We start from the raw sequence: 18,071 nt of genomic DNA, 5'->3' as shown, positions 1-18,071 counted from the left end.
GACTACGATTGGGAGCGAAACAACTGGGGCGAATATATCATGAAGCGAAATGACCGCAATTCTCAGTCACCCAATCAAATAATTTCTTACTCAACCGCCAAGGTCAAATTTATTCAGCCAATGCAGTGGCGCCTACTTCAATGCGTTCGACTCGAAATTCTTGGATTCACGAATTTGTCTTTGGTAAGCATTCAAAATACCGATTTACTCAATATCTGAAAAATTTTTCACAAATCGAACCGATGGACCGAAGCTTCATGAACCTGAGGTGAAGTATACATAGCCAAACTTATTATGCCGTTGCACATTTTCCCGAAAGCTTAGGTTATGTCCTGTTTTTGACCCAAATACTTTAGTTGCGTACCCATATTTCGCCATGTCCCTAAAGTGGGTTGGAGGCTCATCAAAATATTTGCCAGAATGATGTAATGTTTAAATTATTGGTAATTTTGACTCTGTAAGTTTTTAAGTTCTGATATCTCGCACTGTTGACAGTATGTAGTAGTGTAGAAGATATCCTCAGTACCTCACAACGACACAATCTCACTCGCACATTAGCGGGATGAGGCAGAGGCCAGAGGACGCTGTTGTTATTTACGGTTGTATTGATTGAAGGCAACAATATTGTGATTCAACAAAACCCGCAGCAAACAAATAGTCATGCATTGTTGCATATCTATTAAGGTTTGTTTTGGTTTTGAATGGTCACTTCCGACTGGTGCCCCATTGTCTAATAAATAGGCCCTGAGCCTCATCATGGCCTGGATGACTGACTTTAGGCGAGTTAAAAATGCTGATCCTGAGATGATGGTATTATGGTCAGAATTATAGTATTCATTTCCTGTCTGTGTCATCATAATCAATGTGTGGGTGCAGTTGTTCTTAAATTCAGTGTTCTCTCAACCATTACACACCCGGTTTAAAAGTATTTTCGCAGTTTCCTCCCCTCCCTCCCACCCTCTTGGACTTTCTTTTGAGCCTTTCATTCACATTGAGTACAATACATTTTCGTTTTCTCCTTTTGCCTGCAGTTACAAGTAGTTTCTCCATTTTAAAATTTTACAGCAGGGGCTGCACCTTGCCATATCTGAATGATTAAAGTGGTGATGTAAAATATTAGCAAGACCCTTAGCCTCAGCTCTGCAAATTTTGTTGCCAAAAAATACAGGAAATTCTGAGCAAGAAGCTGAGTTTATTTTTGGGATGATCATGGGAAATCTTGATTTGTGAAAACATTCCATAAAGGTTCTGCCTTCTTAACCTTCTTTTATTATGTTGGTTTTCTTCAATAATTGCTGATATATAATTGCCATCGACCACACCCATGAATAAAAATCTCGATCGTGGAGTGTTAAAACGGTCTCGACTTCATGAATTTCAAATCAAAAGATTTACAAACGGTTTTATTCCCATACTCGAAATTGCCACGTCATCATAGTCCGCTGTCAAGAATTAGGTCATGTTTTGTGAACAGCTCAACTTGTCCCATTTTATTTGGTTATCAAGTGGAACGATTTTCTAATGTTAAGTTCATATGGTATGTATGGCACAGTAACACTTGTAGCCAGTACAATATTCATTATGTGCATAATGTCTGCCTATAGTGGATAACTTCTGGCTGGGCGCCAGCAAATGTATTCATCATACCATGTATGGTTAACCCCTTCATGTAAACTCATTGCAATTTTTGGAAATTATGGTCAGAAAGTGCATTGCCAGTAGAACATTCTGTAATTTTCTCGTGAGCAAAATAACACATATTGACCGATTTGCTGTTCACAGTCGGGTGTGTATGTCACTCCAGTCTGAATTGACTTTTTAAGAAAGAAATAACTACAGAAAAAGGAGTTTGGAATTCGAGCCATAGGTCGTTGCATTGCCGGTCCACTGCTTCACCGATTTCGCTATTGAGCTTCCCTGTGTCTCTGCACTTAGCAATATCCATTATAATATTAGAGCTAACTGATGTCCTGTCCCTCTTCTTCTTATCTTAGTGGGTCTATTTTTCAAAATATTTATAATCAATCATGGCATTTCTTATCAAATTACGTGTGGGTTGTTTGTGATTATCAAGCTCACATCAAAATGAATCAGACTGCGGCTGAGTGGAGGGTAAACTCGAGATTCTTTATGATAAATCATATCGGAGGAAACAAGCTGTTGTTTCTCTTTTGCCTTAAGCCAAAAGGCTTGGTGAAGCTCGGGAACATGCCGGTGTGAAAGCTGTCGAAACTTGTGAAACACTAAGAGTCTCCCGTGAAATGTGGCATGACGCAGGTCATGGAGTGAAAAACCTGGTCAGTGAGGATGTGTCATGTTTTTTCGCAGAAATTTGCATGCTGCTCTACAACTACTTTACAATTGAACATGTTGAAAAGAGTGTGACAATTTCCAGATAATTTTCAATATATCATATGGTGACTGGCGTATGAGTATGAATGGAGTTATATTGTTAAAAGTGTCAGCCGGCTGCTCAAGTCTCTAGTCTTTGTGTATAAAGTTGATGTCTCTCAGACAGTATTGATTTGTAAAATTGTAGGCTCACAATGTATACTGCTTCCATGTCATGGTAATGTCCACCTCATTAATTTCACAGCTGAAAGTTTCAATCTCCAGCAGTGTGAAAATTGCAGTGTCAGTATAGAGTGCAAATACTGCTAAGAAATATTGACCTTTTTTTTCTTCATAAATTTTTCAGCATGACATTTTGGTGAACCTGACAATTTAGCATGGAAGTTTCCTCAAAAGATTCTCTACAACAAAAATGACTGAAAATAGCATGATTGATAATAATGAGTTCATAAAATTAATTATACAATCATATTTCGAAACCTAGCATTAAAATTGTACCTTTATTTAGATGTGTACTTGATCTATTATTCAGCTTGTCTGGGTAAACACAGTTGACTCATGAATTGCAAATTTGACACTCTTTAAAAATGACATCATTATAAATAATCAAGTTTTCAGGGTATTTTCCATAAAACGTTGAAGGTGTCCATCTTTTGGTTTTTTGATGATGTGCTTCACCAGGCAATATCAGCCAAATAGGGAAGTGAGGGAATTTCACTGAAAATTTCTCGTAGCTAAAGTGTTAAAGGCACTGTTCTTGATGCAATTCTCATCATCCCCTGCCATATTTTTCCAGAGCTGCAATTCCGTGTTCTCTTCATCATCGACATCCCCTTCGTTTCAAAACATCTCCAGCACCAGAAAAATCCCTTTCTTCAACGCTGGATAAAAGATGCTAAAAATGCACATTCGTCAGCAAATCCCATCCACACCGAGCCAGGAATAATTTAGCTGATGTATTCATCCATTTGGACCGAGTTGCCTTGGCAACCACATAATGTAACCTTCAGGATTGATGGGTTGTTGTGAAGCATGTAAATAAGGAATGTACGCTGTAGTGTATAGATAGATAGGAGAGCTAACTACAGCGTGCTGTGCTGGTTATGTTCAGTTCAGCCTCTGCCGTGGGTGATGTGTTGTTTTCATTGAATCTGTATGTGGCAGTCTGGCAAGTTGCAAAATATTATTGACGAATTACGAAATGTGTCGATGAAAATGATAACTCTTTAAGTCAGTGAAGATGATCAGTAGTTTGAAGTAGTGTTTGCTTTCTTGGATATGAAAGATTTCACAAAACTGGTTCTTTGTCTATCTATCACTGTATACCAATGAGGTAAGGAAAGGCACATATGGCCAAAAAATGGACATAATTATGATGTCATCTACATGATTGTTATGACACAGGCTGAACATACTTTCGTTGAACTTTGTTGAGCACCTCTGCAATGATGTGTGTCAAATTATCAAAAGGTTTCTGCATGTTTTAAGAGCTTTGCACCAACAATATGTTCAACTAATTCGTCATCGACATCTCGGTGTTGAAAGTCACGAAGCTCATTTTTTCGCTGTTCAGGCTCTAGCTGTGTATTCCCTCCTAATTGAGGAAATCTGAGAGCTGCTGTGGATGAAGTGTGGTCATAAATGATAATTTATTGTGATGTTGCCACAGGATGTGTTGCTATGAAGAAGAGAGATGATGGTTTGGATTTGTTGGGTGATGAAATGTACCGATATTGAAAAATGTTCATATAGATGACGTCAATACACCTGAACTAGTTGGTGGTCTCTGAATCCGTTCTTCACAAACCAATAATTGTGATTCTGCAATCAGTGATGATATTGCTCCAAAATAGATGTTTTCTGTCAATTCATCAATATTGTAGCTATTCCTCTGATTAGGACATTGTGTGTACCATCAGCGGGAAGCTCATTAGGTGCGCCTAATTAATCTGGTCGGATGGATTGTGATAAAAGACCAGGCAAATAATTCCATTCCAAGGCCACATTATTAATTTTTAGTGGTTGTAAATGTCAGATACTCCTCATCCAGTTGCATTGTTTCCATTTGACTGCGGAGATTTGTTGATGGATGTTACTGCATCTGTTAGATAACATGATTAGTAGTGCCATCCTAGTGATGACAATTATTTCAAACTGTTGGAAGTGAAATCAAATTAAACCAAACAATGCCATATCATAACATGTCATGCCTTATCATATAAGTTTTAGAGTTGTCCCAAATACTCTTGGAGGTCAGATCAAACATCATTTGGGCAGTTTTGACTCGAAGTCTTTCTTTTTGGAACCCCTCCAGTACCACACAAAGAAGAGAATGAAGAGGTTTAGTAACATGTAGTTCAGCCTAATCCGCACTGGTATCTAACTCTAGGATTTCGGTAAACTACGTTTTGTGCACCTGCTTGTTTGCTTCAAGCTATTTTTGCGTGTGGAATGTTTTCTCAGAAGGCCATATGGTTGGGTTGGTTGGAATTGTTTGATTAATGCCCATGGCGGGTGTGCTCCCATACATTTGTGAAGATTTTTTCCACAACCTTCATCTTAGTACGGCAGTGTGGCTTCATGTTGGCCTAGTTCAGAGCTCTAGGTCACTGGCTTACCTCATCTGTGGACAGTTTTCATCTTCATCTTAGTTCGATAAAGCTAAGACTAAGAGTGTGGGTGTGCCTTTCTTGCACTGGAAATTACATGAACAACTTTGTTTCTTTTCATATAGTTCAAGCAATTGGAGTATGTTGATTCATATGCCCCCAGTGTAGAACCATGCATCTATGCTTTGTCATAGCCTTGCCCTCATACCTACTGTCCTGCTGTCCCCATTTGGTTCCCTGCCTATCCCTTGTTTGGAGAATCCCATGTGACATACCAAACCAGTGTGATGTTTACTTGCCTCTTCAGTGTCTGAAGTACTTCCTCTTACATTGCATGTTTCTCTATCAAAGACTTCTGTTGATGATACTTCTGGTAGAATCGCATGTTGTGCCTGCCAAATAACCTGTCTTAGTCTGGTTGCCATAGACAGATGCTTTCCTTTTCATAGACTACAATGTTTTGATCATGAGGTGGGAAACTGAAAACCTTAATGCTGCACAGGCTTGGAGGGTTAAATGAACGAAGGAAAATGGTGTCAGGTCAGTCAGATAATCAAAGGCCGTGGCAATTATCGAGAATTATCTTCTATCAATAATGAATGGCATTGTGACCCAATTCATGTGAAAAGTTCAATGTTATTTTTAAGATTTGGACGAATTTGATTCCTGTGAAAGGATTGATGATACATGAATATCCCCCCTAAAAAAAAATTAAATGCTTTGTCCTTTTAGTTGAAGACAGTGCCTTTATTTTCAGGTTGCATTGTCTACCCGCGATCCAACAAATAAATTCTTCTCCTTTCCTATTTTGCAGAAGCTGAGGAAGTATGTAAAAGACAAAATCAGGTGAAATCATTCGAAAGGGAAGGTACTGGCCTGTCTATTAGAAGCAAACACAAAAGGATATATTCTAAATAAGAGTGTTTCCCTAAAAAATTGCCCATGGATTTTTCTAACCAAGGTAAGAACTTGTCTTATTTGGTTATCATTTAGCAAAAAAAAATTTTCTGAATCCTCAACAAGCTTCAAAATGCTGCCATAAGTTCCCATAATTGGTAAAATAGGGGTTTGTGGCAAATCCAATTCTAGGTTATTTTGGGGTGAGCGTTTCAAACAGCCAATTATCTTGAGGCAAGGCTGACACTTCCATCCAATTTCTGCGGGAATGGCTGAGTAATCTATCACTCACATCAAGAGTGTCGCAATAAATGACACCATCGTTCAATTTAGCCCATGTTAGCCGCAATTGGCTCAGCTGCATACGAAACTATGCATCTAATGTCGTTTTTTTCGAATCGATATTATGGCTATGCGGCATGGGTGTGGAGTCGAACAGATTTGATTCGATAGTCTGCGAGTACATAGGGGATGCTGTATCTGCTGTAGGATAGGAGAAATACCGCAGAAATCCATCAGTGATGTTATCTGGCTATGTTTTCGTTCAGGCAGTCAGATAGTTGGTGAATTATGGCTGCTTAACATTTGCTGACATTCTTGCACCGAACTAGCTGTCTGTAAAGAAATAGGTGAATAGATGAATACTGGATGATCTTTTGTTTGCGTGGATGCGAATCAGGGCTGCAGGCCAAGCTTAATACAAGCCCTGTAATATTATGATTGCAAAAAAAACGGATTGTTCAAATCCTGGTGAATACTGCAATGATGATATTGTTTGGTCTGCCGAACATTTTGTTTGCCCTGCAATTTCCACTGCTGAGTGCAACCATCATTACTGACTTTGTAACAAGTGCAGATATTGATGTATTGTGACGAGGGTGATCCATGTATCATCGGAATACTGCAACATTTATCTCTAGGCCTACGCCATTGCCGTGCAAGTTAGGGAGTGTATTTTTTTATACATACATGTGTAAAACAACAGCTGTCTATTTTTGCGAGTCTTAAAATACATGTATGAGCTTATGCTTAGAATTTTAAACGAACCTTTGGATTTTAAATGTGGCGATATAAGACTACTTGTTTTTCCAAGGCTCAGTCTTGTCTGAGAAGACGCACCATTTATGGTGACAAGTCGAGGGTTGGCAACTTGCCAATTCCTTGTAACACGGTTGCTAAGCAACATAGCATCCATCAAATCATATATTATTTAGCAGATCATGTGAAATGCATACCCTTTTCATGTTATTTCTGATTTCATAGTTTTCCCAATGGGAAATGTTGCTAACGTTTTCAGTGGTATGATGAGTGTGGTCATTCTCTTTCACGTCCTAAAAAAATTCCTGACTTTGAGATGATCATTTTAGCAAAGCCACAAGTCTGGGACAAGGACACTTCTTACATGTAGATCTTGTATCCAGGAGCTCAATTGGAGAGCAACAGATGGGGTTTATTGACAACACCACGGAGAAATTGTGGGTGTCAAAATAGTTACTCAGCTGAGGCAAATATAGTTCTTATGGAATTGTTAACAAAATATTATGATGGCGTTGCTTAAAGCAGATCTTGTGTCTCTGGTGTCAGTATGTAGGCCAGTTCACAGGCAAGTTGTATTGATGCCCTTCCCTCCTTTTTGCACCAAAAATTGCTCTTGACGATGAAGTTCTCACCCAGCTCTCAACATGTGTGCTACTTCTAGTTGTCAGAGCTAGAAATCCGTGGCCAAGTGCATATTTTGGATGGGGGTTGCTTTGCCTATTTGGCAACAAGGGCTCTCATGACAAAATGTCTGGAGTTGGCAAGGAGCAGAGGTGATACAATATTGGCAGCATTCTTAAAGTCAGTGCCTCTTCGTCTCAGCTGTGAAGCCTCCTCATCATGCCCATGGCACACTCTTTGAATTTTTCATGCAAGTTGTCATGTATTTGATCAAAACAACATAAATGTTGCATTTCTTTGATCCGTATAATCTTTTGAGCGTCGAACTGCAAGAGTTAAAGATAAAAGCCGCTTGTTCCATGTAAATATAGCATTGATCTCATGTGGGGACGGGTTGTTTGAGTATTCACATGAGTCATCGGAGTAGCCAAGCTGCCACATCACCGATATTTCATCTTGTTGGGAGAACCTTACAAGAATATTGATGAGACGGAGATGAGATCAGACGAGAGTCGCCCACCACTGTGCATCCCATACTAATGGACCTTAACCCTTGACTGGAGGCATAATAATTACTGCCAACTGTTATGAACATGTACATACTGTGACCCAGAAAATTTGTCCTTGTTAAAAATAACAAAGAAAATGAAGTTTAAAATCTAACTAATGTTGCTCTTTATTGAATGAACACAAAAGCAAACTTTCGTCAGAAACGTTTGACTCAACAGTTCACAGAGTGTACAGCCTGGAAGGTAGTCTACCCATAAATTTTGACATAGAACCTTTAGTGATCATGTTTAGTTCAAACACGTTCAAAATAACAAACGGCAGAAGTTAAAAATCTGGCCTACATGTATCATATACTCTTCAGTTTATGTTGGCTGATACTAGGCCTGTACATAAGAATATACTAGGCATATACATTGCTTGCCTATGCGTACAAAAACATTTCACAAAAAACCTGCTACTCAAAATACATGAAAACAACTGATCGTCATTGAGCTACTGGTATTTCCGTGCTCTCGCATTTTGCAGGTCATAAGGGCATACCAATTTTAAAAGTGTTTCACAATATATCTTGAGACACTGCCATACATGAAGTGGTAGAAAGTGGAAACATTTTATATCAAAGTACCATGGAAAGGCCTCTTTGTCACATGAAGACGAATGTCAGTGAAACTTCAAGTTACTGATACTGTTTCTTTCGTTTTCACATGGCGCAGTACTCAGTAGATTAGTTTTGTAGTATCTGGATGACATGGTGTGCAAAATGTTTAATTGCTGACACCAACAGTGGCAGATAAGGAGTGTTTAGACCGAAATAAACCAAATGTGATTTGTGGTCACCCCTGCAGTATTCACAAGCATTGGACTAAAGCCATTTGATAAGGCTGTAGCTTGCAGTTGCTGTCAGCATAATGAGTGATACCTGTGTCCACATACTGCATTCAATGCGTGAATACAGATAGACTTTATTCGTAAGACAGCTTCTCATTGAATATTTGTTTCTTTGTATCTGCTGTGGATTTGGACAACATTCGCTTTCGTTTTATTGGTTTGCGGGCTTTGGATTGGAACTGCTTGCTATGTTATTGTCCTTACCACTGCTCTTTTTAATGTTTTTGAGCAACGAGATGGGCCATTGGCATTGTACCCGAAGAATCATACTTGCATGGCCTTATACAGAAACACACAGGAACAGGCAGCATTTCCATTAGGGATGATGTTAGTTTCGTTTGACGTTACCATGGTGATAATTCTGTGAAGATTGCTTTGATGAGTGCACCCTTTCCAGTTGACATGACTGTTGGGGATGGTTTGACGGGCAAAGAAAAATAATCTATTTGATGACTTGGTGACGTTTTAGACCTTCTATGGTGCAAGCAGCTTATGTTGAAAAGGAATGACATTTCACTCCAAAGGTTTTGTCAATCTTTCAGTATAGTCTTTCAGGTCTAAAATAATTTGGTTGGTTGTAAAATGGCATGATAGACGGATGACTGAGTTGTATGGGAGAGAGTCTGTGGTGTCTCAATATCCAAACTGGTCTCATGAAGACAAAGTCATAACTAGACTGCTGGGTTAAGATCACTTTAATAAACCCTATGAAAAATGAATTATTGATCTCCTGTGGGCCACCTCGAGCCCCCCCCCCCCCCCCGAGGGCCTTTCATGTTGAAAAAAGTGTTGTCGCAGCATTATTGCTAAATCCTTTGTTCCCTTTGTTCATGAGATTTCATCATGCACTTCATCTGCGCTGCTGCAGCTGATACCTCTTCCGGCAGTTAACCCTTAATGGGTCACAAATGTCTGCTTGTGCACATTGGTAGTCTCAAGTGTTTAGCTTGTACCCTTCGACAGATCCGGTGTTGACACCACCTAGAAACTCAAGCAATACGTTATTGCTCACTGCAAATGCTGAAGTGTGGTTGTGGGTGCGCCCTTCGAGGTTAGTCGGTGTTACTCTGTGCATGTACCATTTCAATATTGTGTGAAAACATTGTACATTTGCACATATCAAAAATGATTTCCAGAAATTTCCAGTGCATTCCCTACTTATATGAGTGCATTTTCCCAAGTTTCAGAATTGTTGTCGTGGTATTAGTTTAGCATTTCTTGTTCAAGTATCCCATTTTTAGTGTATCCATTGAACAGGATGTTATAAATACATGTTGATATGAAGGGATGTAATAAGCAGTTTGATATGGTATTGTGATGTCATTCACGAGTTTTTCAAGCCCCTATCTGATCTCCGATGGGGTTCGTGACAATATGGTATTATTCAAGACTTTGGCTCGCTGTCCTTGGCTAAATGTGACTAAGTCACATGGTCTTGGTGAAAGACAGTCTGTTCCACGCTGGATGGTTGACAATCTGTATTGAGCTTTCAGAGTCATTGGGAGCTTACTGAGATCTGGTGTCACGACTGTCTTCAAGTATGATTCCTAATTGATTTGGGGATATTTGCATATTTTATGGGAGCATCCTGGACAGTGTTGAATTTCTGTTCTATTTTCTTCGGTTCAAAAGTATGAGGATATTCTTAGATTACAGGTAGGAAAAGAATGTTCCATTGAGAAGCTATTTGGATTCTGACAGTGTTTCTTGTTGTGGAGCGTTTGATGGCAAATACCTTAGGCCTAAACCCCATAATTTCAAGGGATGCCAAGTTCGCAATTTTTTTGAGCAAGGGCATCTTGAATATGGGCCGAAAACACTTGTCACTTCTCCTTTATTATGAAACATTGAATGTGTTGTCCTTGGCCATCCTTCTCTTGTTGACTTCCTGTCTACCCTAGGTATCAGTTATCTGCTGGTCCTCTCATCAGTGATTATCTTTGATCTTTGACTTTGTTCTATCAAAGTCCTTCTGTTTTGAGACAGGGCCATCTTTGTGAAAAATCATTTTGATACAGAGGTACAGAGACCTTTGACTTGAAGCAGCTATTCTTGTGAAAAGCTGTGTATAGCATCATTGCAGGTTTTATCCTTTTTTATGGCGTTACCTATAAAAATACATGCCGCCAATCAGCACTAAAAGGAGAATTATCAAATAATGAGTAATTCACCGGCCCTACACAGGTCACACTGTTCCCGAAGCTCCCTGAAGCCACCCTCTGAGTCTTTTCTATCAAGTGATATAACAATGACAATGTGACCAAAGCATCCTTTTCAAATTCTGATATTCTCGGAGACATGATTTCAGGTCAGGTAATTTGCTCAGTGCTGGGTGCAACGTGGTATTTCTTCGTCTGCGCTTTCATTGCAGACAAAAATCTCTCCCTGCATTATCCTAAACCTTTGTTGATGACACAAAAGGTTTTTTCCAGGTTCTTTGTCCTCACAGAATAGAAATATTTTGCCTCAGAAATCGTCATCTATTAAAAAGGAGCTATTTTCGAGACTAAACACTGGGATGTGTTTTTCGCGAAGACGCCAGTGTGATAAAAATTGGCATGTATAGTGTTGCTACGTCAGTCTATACTGCTAAAAGTTATGTTCAGTACTTTTTTTCACATGATTTGAAAATCTTTTGAATCTCAAATTTTTAAATAAACAAAGCTGGCCTTTAAAACAATGATGAAAAGGATGCATTTTACATCCGATGTTGTGTAAAAAGTTGTTTAGGGTGATACATTTGTTGATCTCAAATCATTGTTTGTTCGGAGTTTTTACATTCGATAGTCTCAAACGTTATGGAATATTCCATCAAGATCATTTCGATATTGTCGATACAGCGTTTACCCTTATGAACCATAGCAATAAGCAATAAATAACTAACTGTTCTCTGTCTTTGCTATCTTTCAGATTATGTATTTGTGTCATCTTCTTTTTGAGGAGTGGATTACGTGAATTCTAATTGGATATCGAGATCTCTTGTAATGACGTCACCATGTCGGAGAAGAAGTCTCCACCAAGGAAGGTAAGAATAAATGATCTTTCTTGTAATGAAAATATCAAGGAGACTTTTGAAAACAAATGAAATTACAGTTTGTTTCGCACCTTTCTGATATCTGAACTAAGCTTCTTTTGTGGCCCACTTCGACTGATAGGGTTAATTTCACTCTTAGAAAACATGCTGAACTGCTCAATACACCCAAGGACCCTGCACGCTGTTGCAAATGCAAGTATTATGTTTTTCCAAACGAATGAATGTTTTGATGAAAACATTCCAGCTGTGTACTGCTGATCATAATAACCATGGAAGCCAAGCTGTTAGTTGTTTTTTCCCCATGTATTTTTCAAAAAAGTACCTTGTCAGCATATGGCTCGAAATGTCACAGCCCTCGGGGCCCTGTTTTGATATAATAGTCTTTTCGACCTTGACCTTTCGTGCCACGCAGATTATCTCATTGATTCGCAGCAGGAGTCGGTGTGTCATACAAATCTGGTATATCACATGATATTGTGTATTAGGTTGGTCTTGTGCGAAGAAATCAACCTAATGAAGACTTTTTCATTGGAGAGGGGTTTGACTATAATAGATGTATACATGGTTGGAAGTACATGTATCAACATTTTATGAAAACCATGTTTTGTGACTAGGTCTTGGAAGGAAATCACACCTCGGTTTAGTTTTTAAAAATGATGTCAATAATGTTATAACACCCGGCCAAAGACTGCCGTTCATAGGTCTGCTGTCGTGACTATTATCTTCATGTGCCCTCTTGGCAACTGCTTCATATCCACCCAGTACGTTCAGGGCCATTGATTGATCAGCCCATTGATTTCGTGGAAACCATAGATTCTGGGTGAACTAGATTATTAATGAGGCTGCAGATGGCTGGAACGGCTCAAGTCTTGCCCATATTCTGCTTAGCGATAGGTCTGCTGGCAATAGAATATGAGGTGCGTATCTGGTACATGTTCTGCTGACCTCATCGTGAAATAAGATGACTATGATCAAAGAGTCTCTACAGTGGGGTTTGAAAAGTGCAGCGTGAATGAAAAGAAGAAGAAAAATCTGGATTGAAAGTGAACAGGATTAGCAATTTGGCAAAACTAAGTTGAATTGAGTTTAGACCAGAGAGGGTGTGGATGTGAAAAAAGCATATTGATTGATCTGGGAGCGCTGACTATGATTGAAGAGTTCCTGGGTGATGGATGATGACTCAGCGCAAACTGTACTTCCCTCAAGTGTCCATCATCGCTTGATTAATCCTGTCGCAGGCAGCTGTTGGTCACCATGGTGCGCGAAAGCTCTACTGTTACCCTTTGTGACACTTTGTGGCGGATACAAAATAATGTGGTGTGTTGGCGATTGGCCACTACAGTTGTATATCTCCCAAACTTACCAAGCCAGGTGCTGTGAAACAATTTGTACTCGCATGTTAAAGTCATCTGCAGATTGGTTCCTAATGGGCAGTGTTGAAGTGGTGGGGGAAGGGGGAGGTTGGTTGCTGTTTGTGTTCCACGATGCATCAGAAGGCTACCAGGATGAATCATTACTGTAGGCTTACTTCCCATAAATAGATTGACTGCACAGGCCTACCTGTGTGCTAAGATATGTAATTCCAAAATAAACATTGGGGAAAATAGATTTAACACTTTGGTAGCAAACTGTGACATACTCAGATAATGGGCCAAATCATTTTGTGACTAAAAATGTCCTGGTACTGGACAAGCCACAAATGAAATGACACCAACTTAGGTGCCTTTCCCCCCTCTCCCCCCCCCAAAAAAAAAGTTTACCGTCACAGTTTTACGGCGTAACTCATTGTGACGATTTCAGCAATCCGCTTTGAGGCCCAGACTTATATATCTAAAAATATCAATATTGGCATTTTTCATAAAGAATACTGGTGAAGAATTAAGGCGCATTATCCATGAATATGATCAATGAGTGTTATTCGTTTATAATTGAGCTGAATCTATTCCCATATCAGAGCTAATATTTCTGGGATGAAGTATTGGACGTTTTATCGATTCTCTTTGACAACATAATATAGAACAGACAAAGATCTCTTTATTTCCAATTTGATCATCGATATTCACCCTTTAAACTCTCGATTGAACATTTGAATGGGTTAACCCAGTTTGTTTGGGTTGAAAATAGCATGGTAAATGGGGGGTGCTGCAAGTTCCTGCCAAGCCAAGGCTACGGCTATACAGTATAGAGTTCCTGTAAAGAGAAAATATGTGTTGGGCCTTCTCCAAAACACTTCATCTATAATTACAGTGCAACTGAATACATATTCAGTAATCCCTACTCCTCGCATAAATTGATGACTTGTAAAACAAAGTTTTCCAGTTTGTCCCTGCAAAATGATTGTATCTAAAGCCATATTCCCATCTTGTCTTTTCAGGAGAAACCACCGACCGTGAGGACACCGGCGAAGCCGGAGCAGAAACAATTGAAAAGGAAGCTGTTCTCCGGTTCAGGGCCTGATGAAGAAGGTCAGTATTTCATCTTCTAACATGTCACTGCAATATCTTGACTCTCGACATCTCGCCGCTGCAATATCTTGAAAGATCTTACCAGAAACTTGAAAAATCTACAAAATTGGCTTTCAGGCACTAACCAACTTGTTGTTTGCAAGCAGACCTTGTGCTGTCGATTAGTGGGTTAATATTGATTCATTATGTTGAGTGCTCTCCTGTTGTGGACCAACCCATACACAATCTATGATATTGAATGGGCTCTGTACAGAAACCTGCACTATAAACCCCATGGTGGCATAGGCCTGTGTATACGCACCCATTCGGGCTTTGTATTCATCCAGAATATTACAAAGAGAATGTACAGAAAGTCTTGTGATCATTCGGGGTTTAGCATATTGAATTTGGTAAATTTTGGGGACGGTTGGCTGTGGAGCCTGGTTTATTTCTCACACCTCAAAGGTAAAATTTGAAGGGAGGAAAATGGTCCAGGTCGACTTCCTTGCCATCCATATTTATCATGCTGTGATCTTGTCCAATAGCAAATGAGGCTTTGTCATTCTCTCTCTCTGGTGGATGTTTGAAACCGTCAACATGAAAGCTGGGTTCTACCACTATCTTGGCAGTACATCTTTTGTCGCACATCATCTCTATGGTTACATGACGTCCTTTGTTAGAATGTCGGATTTGAAAAAATATTGGGTTGGATTATGGGGCTTCTTTGTTCTTGCCATATTTTACCAAGATTTCTTTATTTCCATCTCTTAACTGATTGTGCCAGTCTCATGATGAGCTGCTCTGTTTACAACACTTTGCACTTTAAGCTGGGTGGAGCCATAGAACTTTAGCTTCTTGTGAAAGATTATTCCAGACCTTGGCCTGTCATGCCTGTGCCTCGTAGTTAGATTTAGTTGGATTTAGGGCTACATACAATCAGTACCCATAAAGAACATTGAACGGAAGATTCGGAAACACTCTTTGATCGTATAGTGGAGTCAACATCCACATGTAACTGAAGTGATGACCTCTGTGTCGGCTTCATGGTCAAGGTGAAATATCGATTCTTTTCCTTTGCCCCAGAAAAATATTCAAGGTTGCGCAATATTTTGCCACTAACGATTCCACCGTTGATGTATGACTTGTTATATCATTGTGGTGGGGTACATGTTGTTCAAATTGCTATTTCATCATACCTGGTATTGTGTTATTGATCTGAGAAGTGATTATGAATATGTATTACATGTATTACATTATACAGACTATGTACTGATGGGGCAATTATGACACACTGTTTGGGACTAATGCCATAATTGCCTTTAACCCTCTCCCCTGCTGGTGACTTAGTTGAACCAAAAAACATTAGCTGAACATATATATCTTGGTGTAAGCCGACTCATGATTCTAAATTGCTGAATGGGCTGGGATACAATAACAAAAGTGCAGGAGGTTCATCTCATTCTTAATTGTCTTTCCTTGTACTTCTCCTTACAGTGCTGTGCAAACAAGGGAAAGGCATTGCATTGTTCGTATACATTCACTTTAAAGTACATCAACCATACCAGGCATCTTCTCATACTAATTCTATAGATTCACTGACATGACTGATTTCAGTAACTCAGTGATCCACATCGTACTTTATTCTCGATGATGAATAGCCGCCCAGCGCAGCATGTCACCGCTGGTGAGTTATTGACCGCCGAGCAGGGGTCAAGGTCACTCGTCACTATTTTTAATCACGCCATGATTGATCTCCCGCAATCGAATTCGAAAGATCCAGCAATGAATGATGAATGGAATTCTTGAATTATCCTGTATTGAGGGAAGGGGAAATTAACTCCCCGTTTCTTGTTATGTCAAGAGTTGGATTTGGTTGGCTTGATTTGCAAATAGCTTCAAAATTACTCAGTATTACTTAGTGTATCAATCAGCAAGGGTTAATACGACCCAATGTCCCTTATGACCCCAGTCGGTCCATTGTTGACGGCTGCAACTGCCCTCGGCGAGTTCATTAACCCATCCTTTGTCCCCCTCCCCACCCTCCAGGCACGCTGGGTTATTATCAGTGTCTTTGTTCTTCCCTCTTTAGAAACAGCTGCTGGGCCTCCTTTGTTTTATTTCATCTCGATCTGTTGTCATTGTGACTTTGTTTATTAAAATCCTAGACAGGGTCGATTATTGATTTCATGTGTTTTTGGTTTGGGCTTCCTTTGGAGAAAGATATTATCTCCTTTAAAGAAATGTGTCATTTCAGCTGTGAGCTACAACTCTTATAAGATTTACAAATGTGTTTTGGTGAAGTCATTGTCTGATAACTAGGAATCAGAAAGCCCTGCCCTTGTTGAATAATGCCAATTTGCATCACCGTACAATTTCGTAAATTTCCTGCCGTTTGAAGCACTGCAGGGCACCCTGTACCCTACCTTTTTGAGACTTTGCCCCTTACTGCGCTGCTGAAAGCTGAAACAATGGCCTGAACTGATACCTAGCTGAAAATTGTTGTGAGTCAAAAAGCTATAATCAGCTCATCTGAAAGAAACTTCCCCCTTGTCATTTCAGAAAAAAAAGGTTGCAGCACTCCGAAGCGCAAGAGGTCGATAGCCAGCGAGAGCTCGCCGAACCCTGCAGTGTCCACCTCCAAGACACCCGGGACGATCAACTGGGTGACAGCGCCACTCTCTGAAAGACAACAGATGGCGCTGCTGATGAAGATGACGGCAGAATCGCAACAACAGCAGAATCAGCAGCAGCAGGTCACTCCCGGTGCAGGTCAGTTGAAAAATAAGAAATCCTGAAATGTGTAATATAAAGTGTGAAATGTCCAATAATCCAAAAAGACACCATTGATATAAATCCGTTGACTGTTGGAACTATCAGTTAGCACTATAGTGTGATTATGGCTGAAGCTACCATAAGAAATGTATTGTACTCCCTGTGAGAGATTTGAAGGTGCATAAGTCAGTTGCCTTGGTGACCACACACATTCATTCATGGTTATATAATAAATCATGTTAGGCTTCCAATGGTTGGCGGTCTCAATTCTGGTCCTTTACACATCAGATATACTTGCACTCAAGGTTGCTCTAGTCAAGAGCTTGGTCAGTCATGTCAGGTATTCCGTCTTATCTCAGCCATTGGAGTGACTCCTTCAATGCACTGAAAGTGAAACGGCAAAGAATCCATGAGGAATGTAAGTTTGAAAATGTGGTGAAGTTTCCACAGTTAAAGCTTTCTGATATTGTCTACTTCTTTTAAAATTGTTAACCTTACTATTCTTTCTCTTCAGACTCGAGCATGTCACCGCGGCCATCATCGCCCACTACGCCATTGAGCGCCAAGAAAACACCTCAGGAAAGGAAGGTGCACAAGCGCAACGAACGTGGTGAGACGGCACTTCATATAGCCGCCATCAAGGGCGATGCCAAGCAGACAAAGAGACTGATCAAGGCGGGCGCTGACGTCAATGTCAGAGATTTCGCAGGTAAATTTCATGTTCAAAAGTGTACGGAAAGTTGTAAAATGAAAAAATTCTAACAGTTGCTCCACCGACAGAAATCCCCAATCTGTCAAATCAGTGGAATTGTCCAAGAAATGAGTCCAGAGTGATGAATGGAGACAAATGGTCCTCTGACCATCCCAATAACCTTAATTAAATGACTTTAAAGGAATTTTCTAAAC

General features: G+C 39.8%; 1 protein-coding gene across 3 annotated transcripts in view; it reads left to right on the top strand.

The window, feature by feature from the left end:
• The first annotated feature begins 129 nt into the window (after nucleotides 1–129).
• The window catches only part of LOC135495343 (ankyrin repeat domain-containing protein 12-like), a 29,158-nt gene continuing 11,216 nt past the window's right edge, over nucleotides 130–18,071 (top strand). Inside the window, exons 1-6 of one of the 3 annotated variants that reach the window (XM_064783830.1) lie at nucleotides 130–183; nucleotides 5,776–5,922; nucleotides 11,826–11,940; nucleotides 14,324–14,414; nucleotides 16,953–17,162; nucleotides 17,680–17,874. In XM_064783830.1, coding sequence (XP_064639900.1) covers nucleotides 11,911–11,940; nucleotides 14,324–14,414; nucleotides 16,953–17,162; nucleotides 17,680–17,874 — 526 coding nt within the window. In that variant the 5' untranslated portion in view covers nucleotides 130–183; nucleotides 5,776–5,922; nucleotides 11,826–11,910. The other 2 variants (XM_064783833.1, XM_064783831.1) reach the window with 2 other exon arrangements.

The sequence above is a fragment of the Lineus longissimus genome, chromosome 11 (genome assembly GCF_910592395.1).
Source record: "Lineus longissimus chromosome 11, tnLinLong1.2, whole genome shotgun sequence".
Taxonomy (NCBI): Eukaryota; Metazoa; Nemertea; class Pilidiophora; order Heteronemertea; family Lineidae; genus Lineus; species Lineus longissimus.
Note: the sequence above shows the minus strand (reverse complement) of the source record. Positions and strands in the feature narration are given on the sequence as shown.